The following is a 17,204-nucleotide window of genomic DNA, read 5'->3' as shown; positions in this document are numbered from 1 at the left end:
TGTGTGTGTGTGTGTGTGTGTGTGTGTGTGTGTGTGTGTGTGTGTGTGTGTGCGTGTGTGTACTGTGCGAGAACATGTGTGATGTTCACCCCATACAACAGCCATGATCACAAATCTGATGAAATCTTGTAATGTTTCTTCCCTGAAAAGTATGCAAAACATGTAAGTCCCCTCACAGGCCTCGCACCCCTGGCATTTCTTTCCAGGTGCAATGTAAAACTGCAAGTCTATATGGTAATCCGCACAGCATTATGTTTCACCTTAGATTACATAAAATTGTCCTTATAAGACCAACAGATGATGGGACAGCAGAAATGACTTTGAGTGTTGAGGTTATTTCTCTCTCTCTGTGTGATGTTCCTATGCAAAAAAATATTATCCAAAGTGTCCAGACACACATGAAATGACACACACGCACACATGCACAAACAAAAGCACAAACAAACACACACACACCCACACAACAAATATTGTAGAAAAAAAACCATGAAATAAAGAAGGGGGTCAGTTCTGCCCGTACCCCCCACCTCCACCACCCTCCACCCCCGACACACACACACTCACTCCTCCTTTCCCTGTCTCCCAGTCGACCCAGAGAGAGAAATCTGTGGAGGGGTGCAGAAGCAGCTGGGAGACGCTGAGCCACAATGGCCCTTCAGGGGGAGACAGCTTTAATCCCTCCCCCATCCAACAGCGATACTGAAAGAAGAGCTGTCACTCAAACACGGGCACCCTCGGGTCTCTGAGATGGGCGCACCGTTAGGATTCTCGGATTAAGGATTTACCTTCGAACCCCCCCTAACCGCCCCATCCCCCTTCCCTTCTCCCTCCTGTTCCTCCTGCTCTTAGGCAGCTGGATAAAACCCACCACACCAGACTGTATTGTACAATGTGCGTGCGTGCGTGCGTGCGTGCGTGCGAGAGAGAGAGAGAGAGAGAGAGAGAGAGAGAGAGAGAGAGAGAGAGAGAGAGAGAGAGAGAGAGAGAGAGAGAGAGAGAGAGAGAGAGAGAGAGAGAGAGAGAGAGAGAGAGAGAGAGAGAGAGAGAGAGAGAGAGAGAGAGAGAGAGAGAGAGAGAGAGAGAATACTATATAAAATGCCATCTTTGGTTTGAACATCCCTTTGAACATTTTGCTAAATACAAGAAATGTAACTAATTAAAAATTATAGTGTGATTATAGTGTGACGGGTTAAAATAGATTATATTTAAATATTTCTTTATTTGGATGCTTTGCATAGTCATTACACAGATTTAAATAATGCATTACAATACATGATATTACTGTAACACATTGTCAATTCGAATGAGTAGTTCATTAACGGAATTCAATGAAGCAGCATTAGGCTATATAATTCAAACTGCATAGTGTAGAGCCTTTGGATGCATTTTCTGTGAGTGTTTAGCAGCACACATTGACACACACACACACACATACACACACACACACACACACACACACACACACAATAAACACTTATTTTGAAGTGTCAGTCTGTAATGTCCCCTGGCAGTGTGTGTGTGTGTGTGTGTGTGTGTGTGTGTGTGTGTGTGTGTGTGTGTGTGTGTGTGTGTGTGTGTGTGTGTGTGTGTGTGTGTGTGTGTGTGTGTGTGTGTGTGTGTGTGTGTGTGTGTGTGTGTGTGTGTGTCATCAGCTGATCGGTGCACTACTCAGAGAGAGAGAGAGAGAGAGACCCTGCTGAGAATGCCTTCGGCCACCATTATCACCATTATGTCTTCAGTGTGTGTCCATGTGTGTCCGTGGTATGATGGTGTGAGGGTGAGATTTGTGTTTGTTTTATGTTTGTGTGTGTACCTCTGTGTATGGATCTACGTATATCAGCCTGTAAGAGATGATGGGTATAAAGACAATGGAGACAGGGGGAAGCTGTGTGTGTGTGTGGGGGGGGGGGGGGGGCAGTGTGTGTGTCCATACATGCGTGTTTGTGTGCGTGTGACTATGTGATAGATCTGTCCCTGTGTGTGATGTCAAATCACCCATAAGTAACCACGATAATAAAGCAGGAATAGCTATATGAATCAATGAACGAATGAAGGTGAATTCAAATGAATTAATACTATAAAGTCTGAGCACAATGTGTCTGATAAAAGAATGACCAGTATATATTAATTCAAACCTTCAAGATGCACAGAAATATAAAACGAGTCAACACGCTACCAAATTTTGACTTTAGAAAACTGACACAAAGCATATGTACACTTCATGTTTAGTGTCTCCCCCTCCATCACAAACCAAACCACAGAGCAGCCCTCCACGGCAAAGCCCACCGCAGAGCAAGTTTTAATGGTAAATCAACAAAGCCCCACATGAAAGAAAGGCTAGCTTTCCAGTTTGCAGGCTGAAGAATTATTCATCAGTGATGTAGCATAGCACTGCGGGCCAAAAACCTGCAGCAGCGCTCCCTTTTAATTGCCAGAAAATGACTGTAAATGATACGGGTAGAGGGGGCAAAAAGGGAAAGTCGGGACCGGGGAGCTAAACAGACGAAGCCCCCACGATTCTGAATTTCCAAGGGGCTCCCAGATAGATAAAACTGTGTGGTAATCAGAGTGACTCCCCCCCCCCCTCCCCCAAAAAATGGAGAGGAAAAAAAACGGCATCAAAAAGGGAGTTGAGGGATGGAGGGATTAGGGTGGTGAGAGACTTTACTACGCTCTTTTTGTGCTCGGAACCTGCAGGATTAGAGATAACAAATGTTAGGGAAGGACGCGCACCTGCTGTGAGGGAGAGGGGCGAAAGGGGCGAGGGAACGCACCCCCGCTTAAACTGCAAGAGTGGGCTTTGGTGCCCCTGTGCCGAAATTAAAGGAAGGGAGGAGAGGAGAAGGAGGAGAAGAGGGAGAGAATGAAGGAGAGGTAGAGTGAGCTGGGAAAAATGGAACGAATACAAAGTCAAATTTGTAATTGTCAAACGAATCAGAGAATATGGATGTGTTGTACGGGTTGGGCTCAACATACTTGAGCTTGGACCTGAGCTTCAATAACTGATGTGCTTCTATGTGGGACCCATCAGCCCATGTGTATTATATATGTGTAATAACCCCTTAATTAAACCATTTCTTGATCAAACAAACAAGTAAAGAAACAGTCCATAAGCTCTCTAACTCTCTCTCTAAACTCTCCTCTCCTCCTTCCTTCTTCCCTCCGCCAGTCCCTCCATCTTGTTCCGCCCTCCTCCCTCTCTCTGGGTCGTGTGGGGCTGAAATTGCAGCTGGGGCCTAGGGACCTCCCCCTGTGCTGTCTTAAGTGACCCCGGCACAGGCAGCACTCAGACTGGTCAATCAACAATTAAAAGCCGCCTGTAGCCACTAACTCAATTCAGCCGGGTGGCTTAGTGCCTTGATGCGGTCCCGGCGCAGACCCGGCACGCACACAGGCCAGACAGCAGAGACAGGCTGGCTGGTCAGTGCCTTAGCCATGACCCCTTGTTTGGTAAGGGCATAACTGTTTGGTCACTCCTACCCTCATTCCTATATTAACATTGTTTTAACCCTCTAGGTGTGTTGAAAACACACCATCTACAACAGCCAGACAGCCGACTCGAGGTTTGCACATTTTAACATACCCTCATGCTCAGGTCGTGACCCCGGTACTATTTTGTCGGTGTATAGAGATGTACTGCAGGCTGCACTTCCACCTGAGAGGTTTCGACCCCAGTGTGCGCTCAATACTCAGCTTGACCTTTTGTTTTTCTGGACTTAATTCATTTACTGTAGTGGGTGGTGCATTTAGAAATGAGAGCCACCTACTAGCTCCCACACACAAATGGATGCACACACATACACACAAATGAATATGCACACACACACACACACACCAACACGCTAGAATACGCAAGTAGGCACACACACACTTACACAAATGAATGTGCTCACACACACGCTTCGATTGATCCATATGTTTCCCATATTCATTGTATAATCCCATTCTCTAGAATGACTTGAAATCTAATATAAAAGCAAAAGGGAGAATAACTGCGGGGGCCGGTAAACGAAGCATAAAGACCCCAAGTGACCAAGGGGAATTATTTGGCTCCATTAAGCAAGCATTAACATGAATTACTATCTAATTAAAATTAAACAGCTCATTAATAACTTTCCAGTGGGTCTCTGACTGCAGCTAAGTTATCTGGTGAGTGTGCAGTAATGTGTGTGTGTGTGTGTGTGTGTGTGTGTGTGTGTGTGTGTGTGTGTGTGTGTGTGTGTGTGTGTGTGTGTGTGTGTGTGTGTGTGTGTGTGTGTGTGTGTAAGGCTGGAGCTGTCTGTTATTGTGCCAGAACTAGGAGAGTAACCAGAGGGACAGGACTGATCAGTCTATGCCCCAGTGAAAAGCCTGCTGGATCATATAAGGTCTTTCTCTCTCTCTCTCTCTCTCTCTCTCTCTTTCTTTCTTTCTCTCTCTCTCTCTCTCTCTCTTTCTCTCTCTCTCGCTCTCTTTCTCTCTCTCTCAGGAGAGAGAGTTTATAGAAAGAGAATAACTAATAAGCCAAAATAAAAATAACGGCAGGTCATTCTAATTCTATGGTCTCACTCATGTACTCAATATCGAGTATCCCTGCCTGATATTGAAGTAGCTGTGTACACTATCATAATATTCAACTTGTTTTCTTCCTTAGTGAATAGTATCAATTGATGTTACCGACAAAAAAAACGATGCAATAGTAAAACGGAAAATAGTTTGGTCATATCTCAGTGAGTCACATAACTTTTACAGCTTTGTTTTTTTCGAAACGTTTTCCTCACCTGTTGCTAACCTCTTCTAAACTGACAGGTTTTTCAAATTCATGTTTTGTGGTACCCAAACCAGACGTCCTCTCAATTTCAACAGAGACACAATCCTCCTAATATAGACAAATATATTTTACGTTGTGTACTCAAGATAATCCATATGTGTCCTCTTGTAAAAAATCTACAGTATGTAAATATTTAAAGGGATAGTTTTCCAGGTTGATTGGAGTAAACAACACAGAAAACTATCCCTTTAATTGATGTAATTTGTCATAAAGTACAACTTTCAACCTGCAGAAGTGAATCTATCTATTATTTGACATCAGTTGTAGTGGACGCACTCTCTCTCTGCGAGGCCAACTTTACTCGTTCACATTCCGGTCCAGTATGAAGAAAAGAGACAGAGGATGAAAGGGTGGATAGGTAGAGAGGAAGGATGGGTGGGCTGGGGGGGAGAAGCAGGACGGATGGACATTTGGCGGGGGGGGGGGATGGTATCAAACACTTGGAAACCATGATTCCACTCCAGCTCTTACCACGAGCCCGTCCTCCCCAATTAAGGTGCCACCAACCTCCTGTGGCTTACACACACACACGTGTAGTGCGTGACAACTCAGCCTGCCGAGTGGCATGGTGTGTCCTGTTGGGGTGGTAACCTGCGTGTTGCTGAGCCTGCATGAGGCTGTGTTGTCTTCAGGCCCCTGTCAGGTGAGAAGAGGAGAGGAGAGAAGAGAAAGTCAACACCGGCTCTGTGATGATCATATTATCAATTCTCCTGATCATTTCAACAAAGGGGACGAGAGATAGAGGAGGAAAGGGGAGAAAGGGAGGGGGGGGGGAGGAAAGGAAAGGAAGAAAAGAGATGAATAAGGAAGTAACAAGAAGAAGACGATGATGATGACGACGACGATGATGATGATGATGATGATGATGATCTGAGCTGAAACAAAATAAGTGACCAACTAGGCCTTTCATTTAGCACCACAACGTATGATTAAGCAACATCAGCACATAAAGTTGAGCAAAACTAGTCGAAAGAATAACAAAACACTACTGTACTCAGCATATTGATAACAATGGAACCCCCTTTCCAATCCAAAGCACAACACAACCATATTTCACGAAAGGACTATAATTCGATAGACCTTCGCAGGTGGAGAGAGAGCAGAGAAAAGAGAGAGGGAGACAGTGAGAGAGCAGAGAAGAAGAAGAGATGGTGATGCTGCCAAAATGTATTCAGGCGCATGCATCTCACCCCTCCAGCCCACAAGCTGTTTACCTCTCTATCAGTCAGTCTCTAAGAGAGCAGGGACCCCATCCATATTCACACAGCCACAAATTCCACTGCTTATCTCGACCAACCTTCTAAAACCTCCCTATGTTCCCCTCCGCACATACATACATACATAAACACGTCTTTATGGAAGCGAGAGGCAAACCAAGAGGCATAGGCACACACGTCCAGGGGGGGGTGGGTGGGTGGGGGGGGATAAGGATCACCTTGAATTCAAAGTAGAGGATTGTGTCCCTCTGTGGACGGACAGGAAGCCACACAGGTTAGGTCTGATGGTTGAAGCCCATGCACCAACACCCCAGCAGAGAGGTAGACAGGAGCTGAGAAGGGGATTAGGGGATGGATGCCAAGCCTGATGCTTTAAAGCCTGTCACGGAGTTAGATGGAAGGTTTGGAACTCTGAAAGTAAAGTGAAAAGTGGTCCCGATATCGGGAATTGTATATTGGCTTTAATTGTGTTATCGATTGGTGTTGGCGTATGTTCCCTTGTTCCTATAATTCATTGAGTGTATTCGAAGACACATGGGCACTTGTGCAAAGAAAGGATGTCTGGTTATCTCTGACCATCTGATAATTGTAACGGGATGATTTTACTGTTACCTTTTACTAATGTTGCAGTATGAGATTAAACAATGATTTCATTTTAGGCATCAAGTGAGAAATGATATTCTAAACTTTGACCACCAAAAGTATACAAAATACAATTTCTCAAAATAGCTTTATTAAAAATGTAAAAACTCTAATACTGGCGCCAGGTTGTTGTTGTGGTGTTTTATTTGCCATTCCCTTTTGGGAAGTGGCATTTAAGTGGGCAAGCGGGACATTTTGGTGCTGGCAGCTTTAAAACATGAACGACAGGAAAGGAACGGACACAAATAGACTGTTCAAAGAGTGGTGGGCTGGGCACCACAGACGCACCCCGTGTAGTGGGAGCGGTACCCCATTCTGTTGCGCGCGGTGCTGATCGGGGATTGAAGTTAGGAACTCTCTCCACGACTAATTGCGCGCCGGTGTCTTTTCATGAATATTCATCCCGTATCGTGTTCAGACCCCCGTCTAATTAGTATAAGAAATAGGGAGAAATCTCGCACCTTTTACCACAAGAGAAACGTTCTCCTCGCATTCTCAGGGGGATGCTGGCAGAAGCGCCGAGTTCATTAGCCAAAAAGGAAAGGGAAAAAAGTTACCTGAAAAGCATAGGACGTTGGTCCTTTACGCACTAGGCAAATGGGCTATTGCGATCGTGTAGTTAGTGCCTATTACGCATGTCTGTCAAAAAAGAAAGACTGAAAGTGGGGGAAAGTACAATTATCTGAATTGTGGAAGTTTGTGAATAATTAGGTATTTTCAGATTTTTTAAAATCCAAATTTAGAGGTGGCAGGTGTAACGGTCGATTGAATGACCCTCTAGAAGTGGAATAAAGGTGTGTTTAACATCAAAGTTTGCTTTCTGGGACTATGCAGGGAGATGTCTAGCATACAATGTGCCTAATTTTAGGAACTTAAAATCATCATCCTCCATCTGAGTTTGAGAAAGGTATTTTAGTTAAATGGCTTTCAGAAAGCACCAGCATAATTGTTTGGAGGAATATAAAATACTTTTGTTTAACATTTTATTCTTTTTTTTTAGCTCATGGACAGGCAAGCATAGAGGAATACACATATATACACTTTGACCTTTAGACATAGATCCAAACTTACAGTGGGCTAGGCCTGTAATTCTAGGCACTGGGTGACAGTTGTTGAAAGTGCATTCACATTGATATGTGACTGTTATCCTGAAGAGTTGTATTAGCCTACTAAAAAGACAATCCCTGCAACTTTATTTAATTGATTTAAAAACAGAATTAGGCCTCAATGTCCTCGTTTGAATTTCAAATTTGCGTCAATAACGTTTTACACAGGTCATTTTTTTTGTTACTTGAATATTGAATACTATGAATACTATAATTGTACAAATAGGATATGATATTATAAATACTGTTCGACGGTTGTATTGGGGGTAGGCCTATGAATTTCAGGTATTTGAATACTGATGTTTTTGTTGTTTAATCTTTCGGAATTGCCTTCTAGGAACATGGTTAGAGTGGACCGGGTGGCTGTTGGTTGAGGCGCTTCCAGGTTATAATTGTATTCAAGTCGAGGAGGTCCCACGTGAGGCTTTAACACGTGACTGGCGGGGAGCGCAAGCCATACTATAAGGGATACACATGCACTTTCATCCTAATGTATGCAGATAGATTGTCTCTCTTATTTTTCAAAATGTTCATAGCCCAAATAGGCTACAGCATACGTCCATTTCTTCACCATAGAGTTAGCTAACCACAATGAATACTAAAATGTCTGCATAGGCTCGTGCACTTGGACGTGACCGGACTATTAAAAAAGAGCGGTGCAAGAAAAGGGGTCGGGAAGGATGTTTAGAAAGGGTTCAATGTGACTCAAGGCAGACTGTTGAAAATAGAGACTATTATTTTGGGACAGGGTCACCCGGGATTTCTCAACTCGCATCACCATGCTTTATACTCACTAGTCAGCTACTGAAACCACATAACTGTGTGTTCCACTGTCTTTTTTATGAATTCATCATATCGTGACCTCTTTTTTTTTTGCCTTTTCCTGTACCGCGTATCATTCATCAGTAGTAAGATGCGTGTCATCCCTTTCAACGCTCTTTCCATAGCAACCTCGTGCATCTTAGCAAAAATTCACCTAGTTCCACACAAGGCCATATTCTTTACAAAGAGAGGGGCGAGCATCTGGATCTTTTTTTTCCACAGCTCCTCGAGCTGCCTGGCAAAGCACAAGAGTTGGTCTGTATGTCTGTGGCTGCCCGGGCAGCACCGCTTCCCCGGCAGAAAATACTTTTTATAGACTTGGAGACGAGAATGACTGAATGGTAACGCATCTTCATTAACTGAGGCATGGAACTGACTCTCCGCCAACAGTCACAACTCGACAGAGTGGTCTCCAAGGGTTCAGGGATCTTAGAAGTCCTTACAAAATGTTCGACACTGACTTAACATCTTAAAAATGAACATGCAAAGGCCCTTGGCAGATCAAGTGATATTCAGATGAATCTAAACTATTTTACTCAAGTGGAAATGTTGTATTAGGTTACTGAATGTATGAAAGCAACACACAACTCGTTTTGATATGTAGATTATTTGCATATTGAATAGTTTGAAGAGGTTGTGTTTACAAGCCTATTCGATTTGTTTATATTGCCTACCTGTTATTTGGTATATTATCAAATTCAAGGTAGCAAATAAGGATAATGGTTTTATATGACATTTAATCAGTCACTAAGCAGTAGCCTATAACACTGCTATTATTATGTTATTAATGAAAACAGACACTTCGATAACAACTAATATTGCATCTTTCTATTTGAATTCATCCTAAAATATTTCACTGAATATTTTGTACATTATGAAATAAAAATTCCAGAAGTTCCTCTGTAACTTTTTAATGATTTCTAAATGACACCTGGCCAACTCTCGGGAATTGTCTCCCATTAGTCAATCAAAAATAAATATATAAAGGTTAGACGGGCAAAACCACGCCTTTCAAGAGATGATGACGAGCACCTGTGACCCCAAGAACATCTTATCCACACACGCACTATATTCCTCAGTGTCGTCTCGTGCCAGAGTGAAGTAAGGACACACGTAGCAGAAAAGAGAGCAAACTTACCGTTAAATCGTGCTCTAGTCCAGGGATCAAAATGAATAAATATTACAGCGCGTCCCACTGTAGCCTACAAACAGAGAGCAGTGTCATGTGAGAGACGAGGACAACATAAACACGCGCGTGAGATAAAATGCATTCGGGTAAATAATTAAAATAAAGAGTGATGCCTGAAAAAGCTTCCAAAAAGCGTCAGTTTTAGAAGGAGTGGAACATGCGCCTGATTGCGGAGTTTTAGGCGACTGGAACGGGAGAGATGTAAGATTTGTTTAAAGCCCCGCATTTCCATTTAAGAACGTGATTGTGTTTGCAAAGATCCCTTTCAATCTTCGCATCTCCCCCTCTCTACCCCTCAGCGTCTCCGAGGCTGCTTTGCAATTCATAGAATTGGTAATTTGCTATTGGGACAAAACGTGAAGGGAAAAATAATCAGATCAACCGGGAGAGGAGTGTGGACGAAGCCAGGAGGGAGAAACACAGGATTTTCACTCTAAGTTGCTGTTTAGTAAAATGCTTCGAGAGAAACGCTGTAAAATACCTTCGGCTTTTCATAAGCTTTGCATATAGGTCCACATTTTCACGGGTGGTAAAATTTTACGTGATATTTGGAGATTATTTTATTTGACAACCATAACTTTTTAAGAAGGTACTCTTATAGTACTCTTATACAGTTTAGACATGTTTGTCATTTAGCAGACGCTCTTAATCAGAGCGACGTATAGTTACACTTATAACCACAATTTGAATCCTTAAACACATTATTATCCATGCCCGTATTCATTTAGCATAATATAAAAATTAGCAGATGTATGTTACAATTGTCCAAAGCCCTATCCAATTTCAAAAGTGTAAGTGCGCTTGTGTGTGTGTGTGTGTGTGTGTGTGTGTGTGTGTGTGTGTGTGTGTGTGTGTGTGTGTGTGTGTGTGTGTGTGTGTGTGTGTGTGTGTGTGTGTGTGTGTGTGTGTGTATGTGTGTGTGTGTGTGTGTGTGTGTGTGTGTGTGTGTGTTGATGAGGAAATCATACACTCTTAGAAAGAAAAGGTTCTAGATAGAACCAAAAAGGGTTCTATGCTTGCTTCATATATGGCACCCTTAAGGTTCTATACAGAACCGAAATTGGTTTAATATTGAGCCCTATATGGAACCCAAAGTGAAGAAGAACCCCTCGTGTTCTGATCAAAGCACCCTACAAAAGGGTTATACCCTTTAGAACCTTTAGAGGTGTCATATACGAAGCGAGCAATTATAACCCTTTATGGTTCTATACAGGACCTTTTTTTCTAAGTGGTTAACATTGGAAATGTCATAAACAACTGGGATAAATTATTAAAGGGTAGCCTTTATCATTAAAGGAAAAAGGCATTGAGATTTGTCACACATTCTCACCATATTCATAGAAATATCTACATCACACAGTGCTTATTCACATGCATCTCTTTTTGTGGGTGGTTGTAATTCTGGAACACCACACTATAAGAATACTAATCTTCTTAAATAGGGAGCGCTCCAGTTAGTCATCACTGACTAAAAGGATATCAAGGTGGAGGGGGGATTTTGTCACCCCATCAAAAAGATCCCCGTACTCCCCCACGTGGTTATTTGCAAAACAACCCGAACAAACCCAACGAAACCCCAATCATTCCCTACTGTTTTCCAACCCTCTCCGCCCTGGCTTGGAGAGAGAGGATGGATGAAAAAATGAGAAAGGGCGACCAATTGCGAGTTCTGTGCGCCTGCGACATGCAAACAAGCAGCCCACGAGAGAAGATAACAGAAACCTAGGTCATATTCAGATACCGTGAAGTTACCAATAGACTAAAACATAAATGTAATATAAAGAATTAAGATGTTTCTATATAGTATATGTGAAACAGAGCCCTATTCGTTATGTGCGTAAAATGCGCTCTGCAATTGTAGGCTATGCCTCTTGTGGGCTTGAATCCATAAGGAGCCAATACAAGCGAAGAGGAGGCGTGTCTTAGCTCTTCTCCGAGACCTCCCAGAGCAGGTTGTTGCGTTTTTAGCTCTAAAGCGTCCAGAACTCCGAAGTACTCGTCAGTTTTCGAAGTCGGAGCCATGGCTACAACAGCTCAGTATATTCCGCGGAATAACTCCTTACCGTCCAACCCTCTCATGCATCCGGATTCGGACAGGATGCACCAGGGGACGACCTACAGAGAGGTGCAGAAAATGATGCACCACGAGTACTTGCAGGGGCTAGCGGCGACCAACACGGGACATCCGATGAGCCTGACGCACCACCAGTGGCTGCCCACCTCCAACACCGACTGGACCAGCGGTACCCATATCGGGCAACAGGAGCACAACAAAGCCAGTGTTCAGGCGAGTCGAGAGGACCTGAGCAGTGGCTTCCACCATAGATCTCACCTGGTGCACCAGCAGACGCAGAGTAGCCACCATGGGTCGTGGGCGCCGACCACGGCGCACCACTTGTCCCCGCTGTCGCCTGCCTCCAACGGGCACCAGTCGCTAGTTTACTCGCAGCCGGGATACACGAACCTCAACGCCATGCTAAGTCCCCAGCCCGCCTCTCTGCACCACAGCATGCGGGACCCGCTCCACGACGATACAGGTAGCCATGACAACCAGATGGAGTCCCCCCAGCAGGCGTTCAGCCACCACCAGGACCATTCAGACGAGGATGCGCCCAGCTCCGACGACCTGGAGCAGTTCGCCAAGCAGTTCAAACAGCGAAGGATCAAACTGGGCTTTACACAGGCGGACGTGGGCTTGGCCTTGGGCACCCTGTACGGAAACGTCTTTTCTCAGACCACTATCTGCAGGTTCGAGGCACTGCAGCTCAGCTTCAAGAACATGTGCAAACTTAAGCCACTGCTAAACAAGTGGCTGGAGGAGACAGACTCAAACACTGGCAGCCCCACCAATTTGGACAAGATTGCTGCGCAGGGCAGGAAACGAAAGAAGAGGACCTCGATTGAAGTTGGGGTGAAAGGGGCGCTGGAAAATCATTTCTTAAAATGTCCCAAGCCCTCCGCCCATGAAATCACCAGTTTAGCCGGCTCTCTTCAATTGGAAAAAGAGGTTGTCCGTGTTTGGTTTTGCAACAGAAGACAAAAAGAGAAAAGAATGACGCCGATAGGGGTCCCTCATCCGAATATGGAGGACGTATATTCTCAAGCGGAGACCCCCCCTCTTCACCACACATTACAGAGTCCTGTGCAGTGACTGTTTTCATGAACAATCCTACAATTTCGGGGGAAAAAAGAAAAAAAAGGGAAAGGACTATGGAGTTTACAGTATTTCATTTTGTTTTACTGAGAGAGAACAGAGACATGGCAAAGTTGGATAGACAGATGAGTTTTGTCCCAGTAACCGGAACTTGTGTTACAACAACAAATAGGTAGAATGGAAAATGGTTGAAAATAAAAACATACACTATTACTGAATTGATTTCGTTCACATTTTAAATGAGACAAATATCTATATTTACCAAAATTCTATGGAGGAGATGAAGTAAATTCGATGTTTCGTGGCTGTTCAAAGGGAAACGATTTAAATGTTCCAAGTGGTGTCTTGAACTGATGGCGCTCACCACAGTGCGAGGTGGTTGCCTGAAAATGATCAACAAAGGAGACACACACACAATGAATATTTTGCCTTTCAGGCTTAAAACCGATTAACCACTATTTCTAATTATTAGCCTATTCTTTATATTTCTTCTATTAATTGTGATGTTTGATTTGAACTTCAGTGTCACTTCTGTTCTGTATACTGTTTTATTGTTTCTCTCATTGTATTAGTGTAATGTAACTCATCAAAAACGCCTCCCTTACTCATACTGTTGACACAATGTCACCTGGCCAAAGGAGTTTGTGAAAAGATTATGGAAATTATGGCACCCGTTGATGACAAAAATCCCCACACTTTTAAATGTCAGATGCATTTCAAAATTGACGAATGCAACAGGACAGCTCACGTCTGGCAGCCTTCAAAAATGTATGCTTTGCAGATAGCAACAGACGCTAAAAAGGGCAATATGGATTAATACTTTATGAAACACGTGTTTTGTCGTTTTTTTGTATTTGGTTTTATTATTATTTTCCTTTTGTATGGAGCACTTACTATATCGTTGAAATTATCATTGCAATTTTATATTAGTTTTGTTTTCAGAATTTGTTTTGAGGTAGGCCTTTACTCACTATTTTCATGTTTACAGGTTCCTAAAATCACTCCAGGGCGCCGTCAGCAACTTGCTAACTGCCAAGCTATTCCATACCACCTTTGGAAAGAGATTGGTCTAATACGAAATGAAAGTGATATTCTCAGGTAACTTCAGTGCCCCAGGTCGAAGTGTCACGCTGTTCTCATTCTTTATATCACAATAAAAAGTAGAACTCGAATTCTGTACCTTCTATATTGATTTGAAAGGTAGCCTATGCTACGCCCCATTCATTTATACCATTCCTATTATTGTATTATAACCACTATATACGGAGAAATTCTGAAAATTCTCTATTGAAAAGTGATGAAGAGACCGGTTTTTAGATATTTTTCTGATATGGAGAAGAAAGGAAAACGGATTAATTAGCCTACTCGTGCGTTGCGTGTCATTTCTCAAGGGTCTGGTACATTCTGATGGACAGTAGCCCAATTGCATACTGCAGACAGTGCTATTCGATACAGCGGGGAAAAAACAACTTTCTTCAAAAAAAGATTTGAAATAAAATGTTGCCAGGATTATTTCCAATGTGTAAATATGTCGAATATGTAAACATGTATTTGTTCTGAGATATTTTTTTGTTTGTTTTGTTTTTCGGGCAGTTTTGTACACTTACTAATTCCAAGAAGATATTTTAATATGATTTCATTTATGAATCTGACCATTTATATATATATTTATTTCCTAAATGTGTTTGGAGCTTTTTGTTTGGCTCTGTTAATGGTTATGTTGCAGTGGAATTCAATATGTTTTGTTTACTACATTGGTTGTATGTTGATTGCTAAATGTAGACTGCAAAGTCACATTTCTCCTATTTATGTTATAGTAATATTTTATTACTTACATAAAGCGTATATACAAGAAAAGGTATTTTGTCTTCATTAAGAAACCAAACCGTTTTCCTTTGTTGCTAACCATTGTGAAACCACCAGATGAGAAGAAAAAAAAGATACAAATGTATGTGGTAAACAAAAATCCAACGCACTAAGATAGTGTGTTGTGCTTAACCACTCTGATTTAAGCCGTCAGAAAGTGTTGACCTCAACATGTGTTCAGTTTAAACCAGTATTCCGTTATGTAATTGGGATTCATTTAAATCAGAGGCTGTGTACATGTGCTGTTTTAAAGGGAATAGACACAACAGTATGTTTACCTCAGGCATTCATATCCGCATCAAGTCCACAACATCCCTGACGTTGTTCACATCTTTGTGTAATCGCAGTATTAAATTGTGCAATATTATTACGAAAATAGTGTCTTTTTATTGACTGATGTACCAATTACAATTAATATTATTATTATTATTAGTTAATACTGTTATATGGTATTAACAATACACTGCCAGGTAAATAATAGTATGCTACATAAGCCGCAATGTATCAGACTTGCCCTTGGTGCGCACCAACATGCCAATTGTAATCTTATTTAAAAAATAATAGCCTACAGTATTGAGGTAGATGTAAAAAAAAAAAAAAGTGTCCTAAAATAAATACACACAGTGTCTTGTATCTTAAACTTCTGCTTTGAGAACAAATAAAGTGCCTGCGAGGGATTTCTGAGTGTCTATAATCATGCTAGTAATGACCAAATTATGAGTCATTGGAATATTCATATTATTATCCAAGACCACACACCCCTCTCCAAGTGTTCAGAATAAGCGTAGGCTATAATACAAATATGTTTTTATTTTTAAACATCACGCTGGTGTTATCAAATGGGCTGTAATAGGCTATGTCGAATTAGATCAAAATGCAAAGAAATAGGCTAGCTACCATTTGGATCACACAAAAACGCACTGTAGGCTATGTGGTGCTCCAGGCTACAGCTAACGCAGGCCTACCGATAGCCATGTAAGAATAATTATCAGTAATTATCAGGACACAATTAGTTTGTATTATGTTTTGATATTCATATTAAACAAAGAAAGATGACGCAACTTTGCTTTTTGGGAAGAAAACCAGATGTCGGTGGACATTAGGCTACGGGGAAAAAGTTAGAAGACAAGCCGTTCTGATTCAGTAAATGTAGGCCTAATATTGCAACTCATTGGCCAATTTCATTGCATCTCACCAGTTTCAAAGCCGCAAATTACAAAGAAGTCAACGGGAATTTACTTTAATAACAGTAAAACTGATCCAATATTTTAGAGTTAGCCAAAAGTTCAAGGAAACGTTTAACATCAAACTATATGAATTTAGCGCGAAGTATTGTTATGATGTTTAGACTAATATGTTCAGTTATAGCTCTAGAACTTAATCAAGATACTGTACATCTCTGGTGTCCATGTTTGACATTAGCACAATAAGAAATGCCGATTTACATCTTCTGTGATTTACTCTACATTTACATGAAGGCTGTTTTACTTTAGCCTAATCCTACCCAGCGATAGGCCTATTTTTAATCATGCATCTCATAAACAAGTGCTATGGATTGAAATATTTTATTAAAGCCTTCAATAAAACCGAGAAGGATAATTTACCTGAGTTGTTTGAATAAAGCCTAACAAAAGTATGAACAATTGTTTTGAGTAGCCCATAAGTTACCAATCGATATCAACTTGAGTGAAGACAAACTTTTTGTCGGATAGGAATTCTTGAAGCGATGTTTAGAGACGTTGAAAGTTGGCCTTCACATAGAAACCTGAGAACATAAGATTCACTCTCTCTCTGTTGGTGGGCCTGTATAATTTCCTTTTTATACACGTCATCCCCTTTTGTATCCATCCCACTCTTTGATACCATATTATAATGCAAAGAGAATACGCATATTGACATTTCCACGAAATTCAGTCATCCAAATGTAGCTAATGGTCTTTAGGCGCAACTTCTAAAGTCATAAAAGCGCTCGGATTCTATCATCCAATAATAAATAGTATGTTGGAGATTAATACAAATCTGATCGTTTTGACGCGCACATAGGCCTTTCAAACATTGCCTATTATCTTGGGTTGAAGCGAATTTACCTGATTAAAACTATTCTAATCGAAATTCCCTATAACGTAGCTTTACATACGAATAAATTTAAGCTACTATAGTTCTTGAGAAGTGTCAGCTTAAACTGTTGTAAATGAGCCCAAATTAGGCTTGATGATATTGAAGCATTTTGAAGAGACGAGTCTCAAGCGCCCCCAAACGGTACAAATGTGTTCCTACAACTGTAAGAGCTCAAGCGAGTCACTGAGCAATTTGTTTAAATTGTATTGGAAGAATAATACACAACATTAAATCTGCATCAGTTGAGGCTGCTGAGGGGACTATGGCTCATAATAATGGA

At 41.8% G+C, this 17,204-nt stretch overlaps 1 protein-coding gene across 1 annotated transcript; it reads left to right on the top strand.

Moving 5' to 3' along the window:
* The first annotated feature begins 11,635 nt into the window (after positions 1-11,635).
* Positions 11,636-15,494, top strand: LOC109902143 (POU domain, class 3, transcription factor 1). Its single transcript, XM_020498253.2, has one exon. It carries the CDS (start codon positions 11,807-11,809, stop codon positions 12,935-12,937), a length of 1,131 nt encoding a protein of 376 aa, XP_020353842.1. The 5' UTR covers positions 11,636-11,806; the 3' UTR covers positions 12,938-15,494.
* Positions 15,495-17,204: the final 1,710 nt, after the last annotated feature.

The sequence above is a fragment of the Oncorhynchus kisutch genome, linkage group LG13 (genome assembly GCF_002021735.2).
Source record: "Oncorhynchus kisutch isolate 150728-3 linkage group LG13, Okis_V2, whole genome shotgun sequence".
NCBI classification, from domain to species: domain Eukaryota; kingdom Metazoa; phylum Chordata; class Actinopteri; order Salmoniformes; family Salmonidae; genus Oncorhynchus; species Oncorhynchus kisutch.
Note: the sequence above shows the minus strand (reverse complement) of the source record. Positions and strands in the feature narration are given on the sequence as shown.

Coding starts and splice junctions, on each gene's coding strand:
- LOC109902143 (XM_020498253.2), top strand. CDS start 11,807: ATGGCTACAACAGCTCAGTATATTCCGCGGAATAACTCCTTACCGTCC.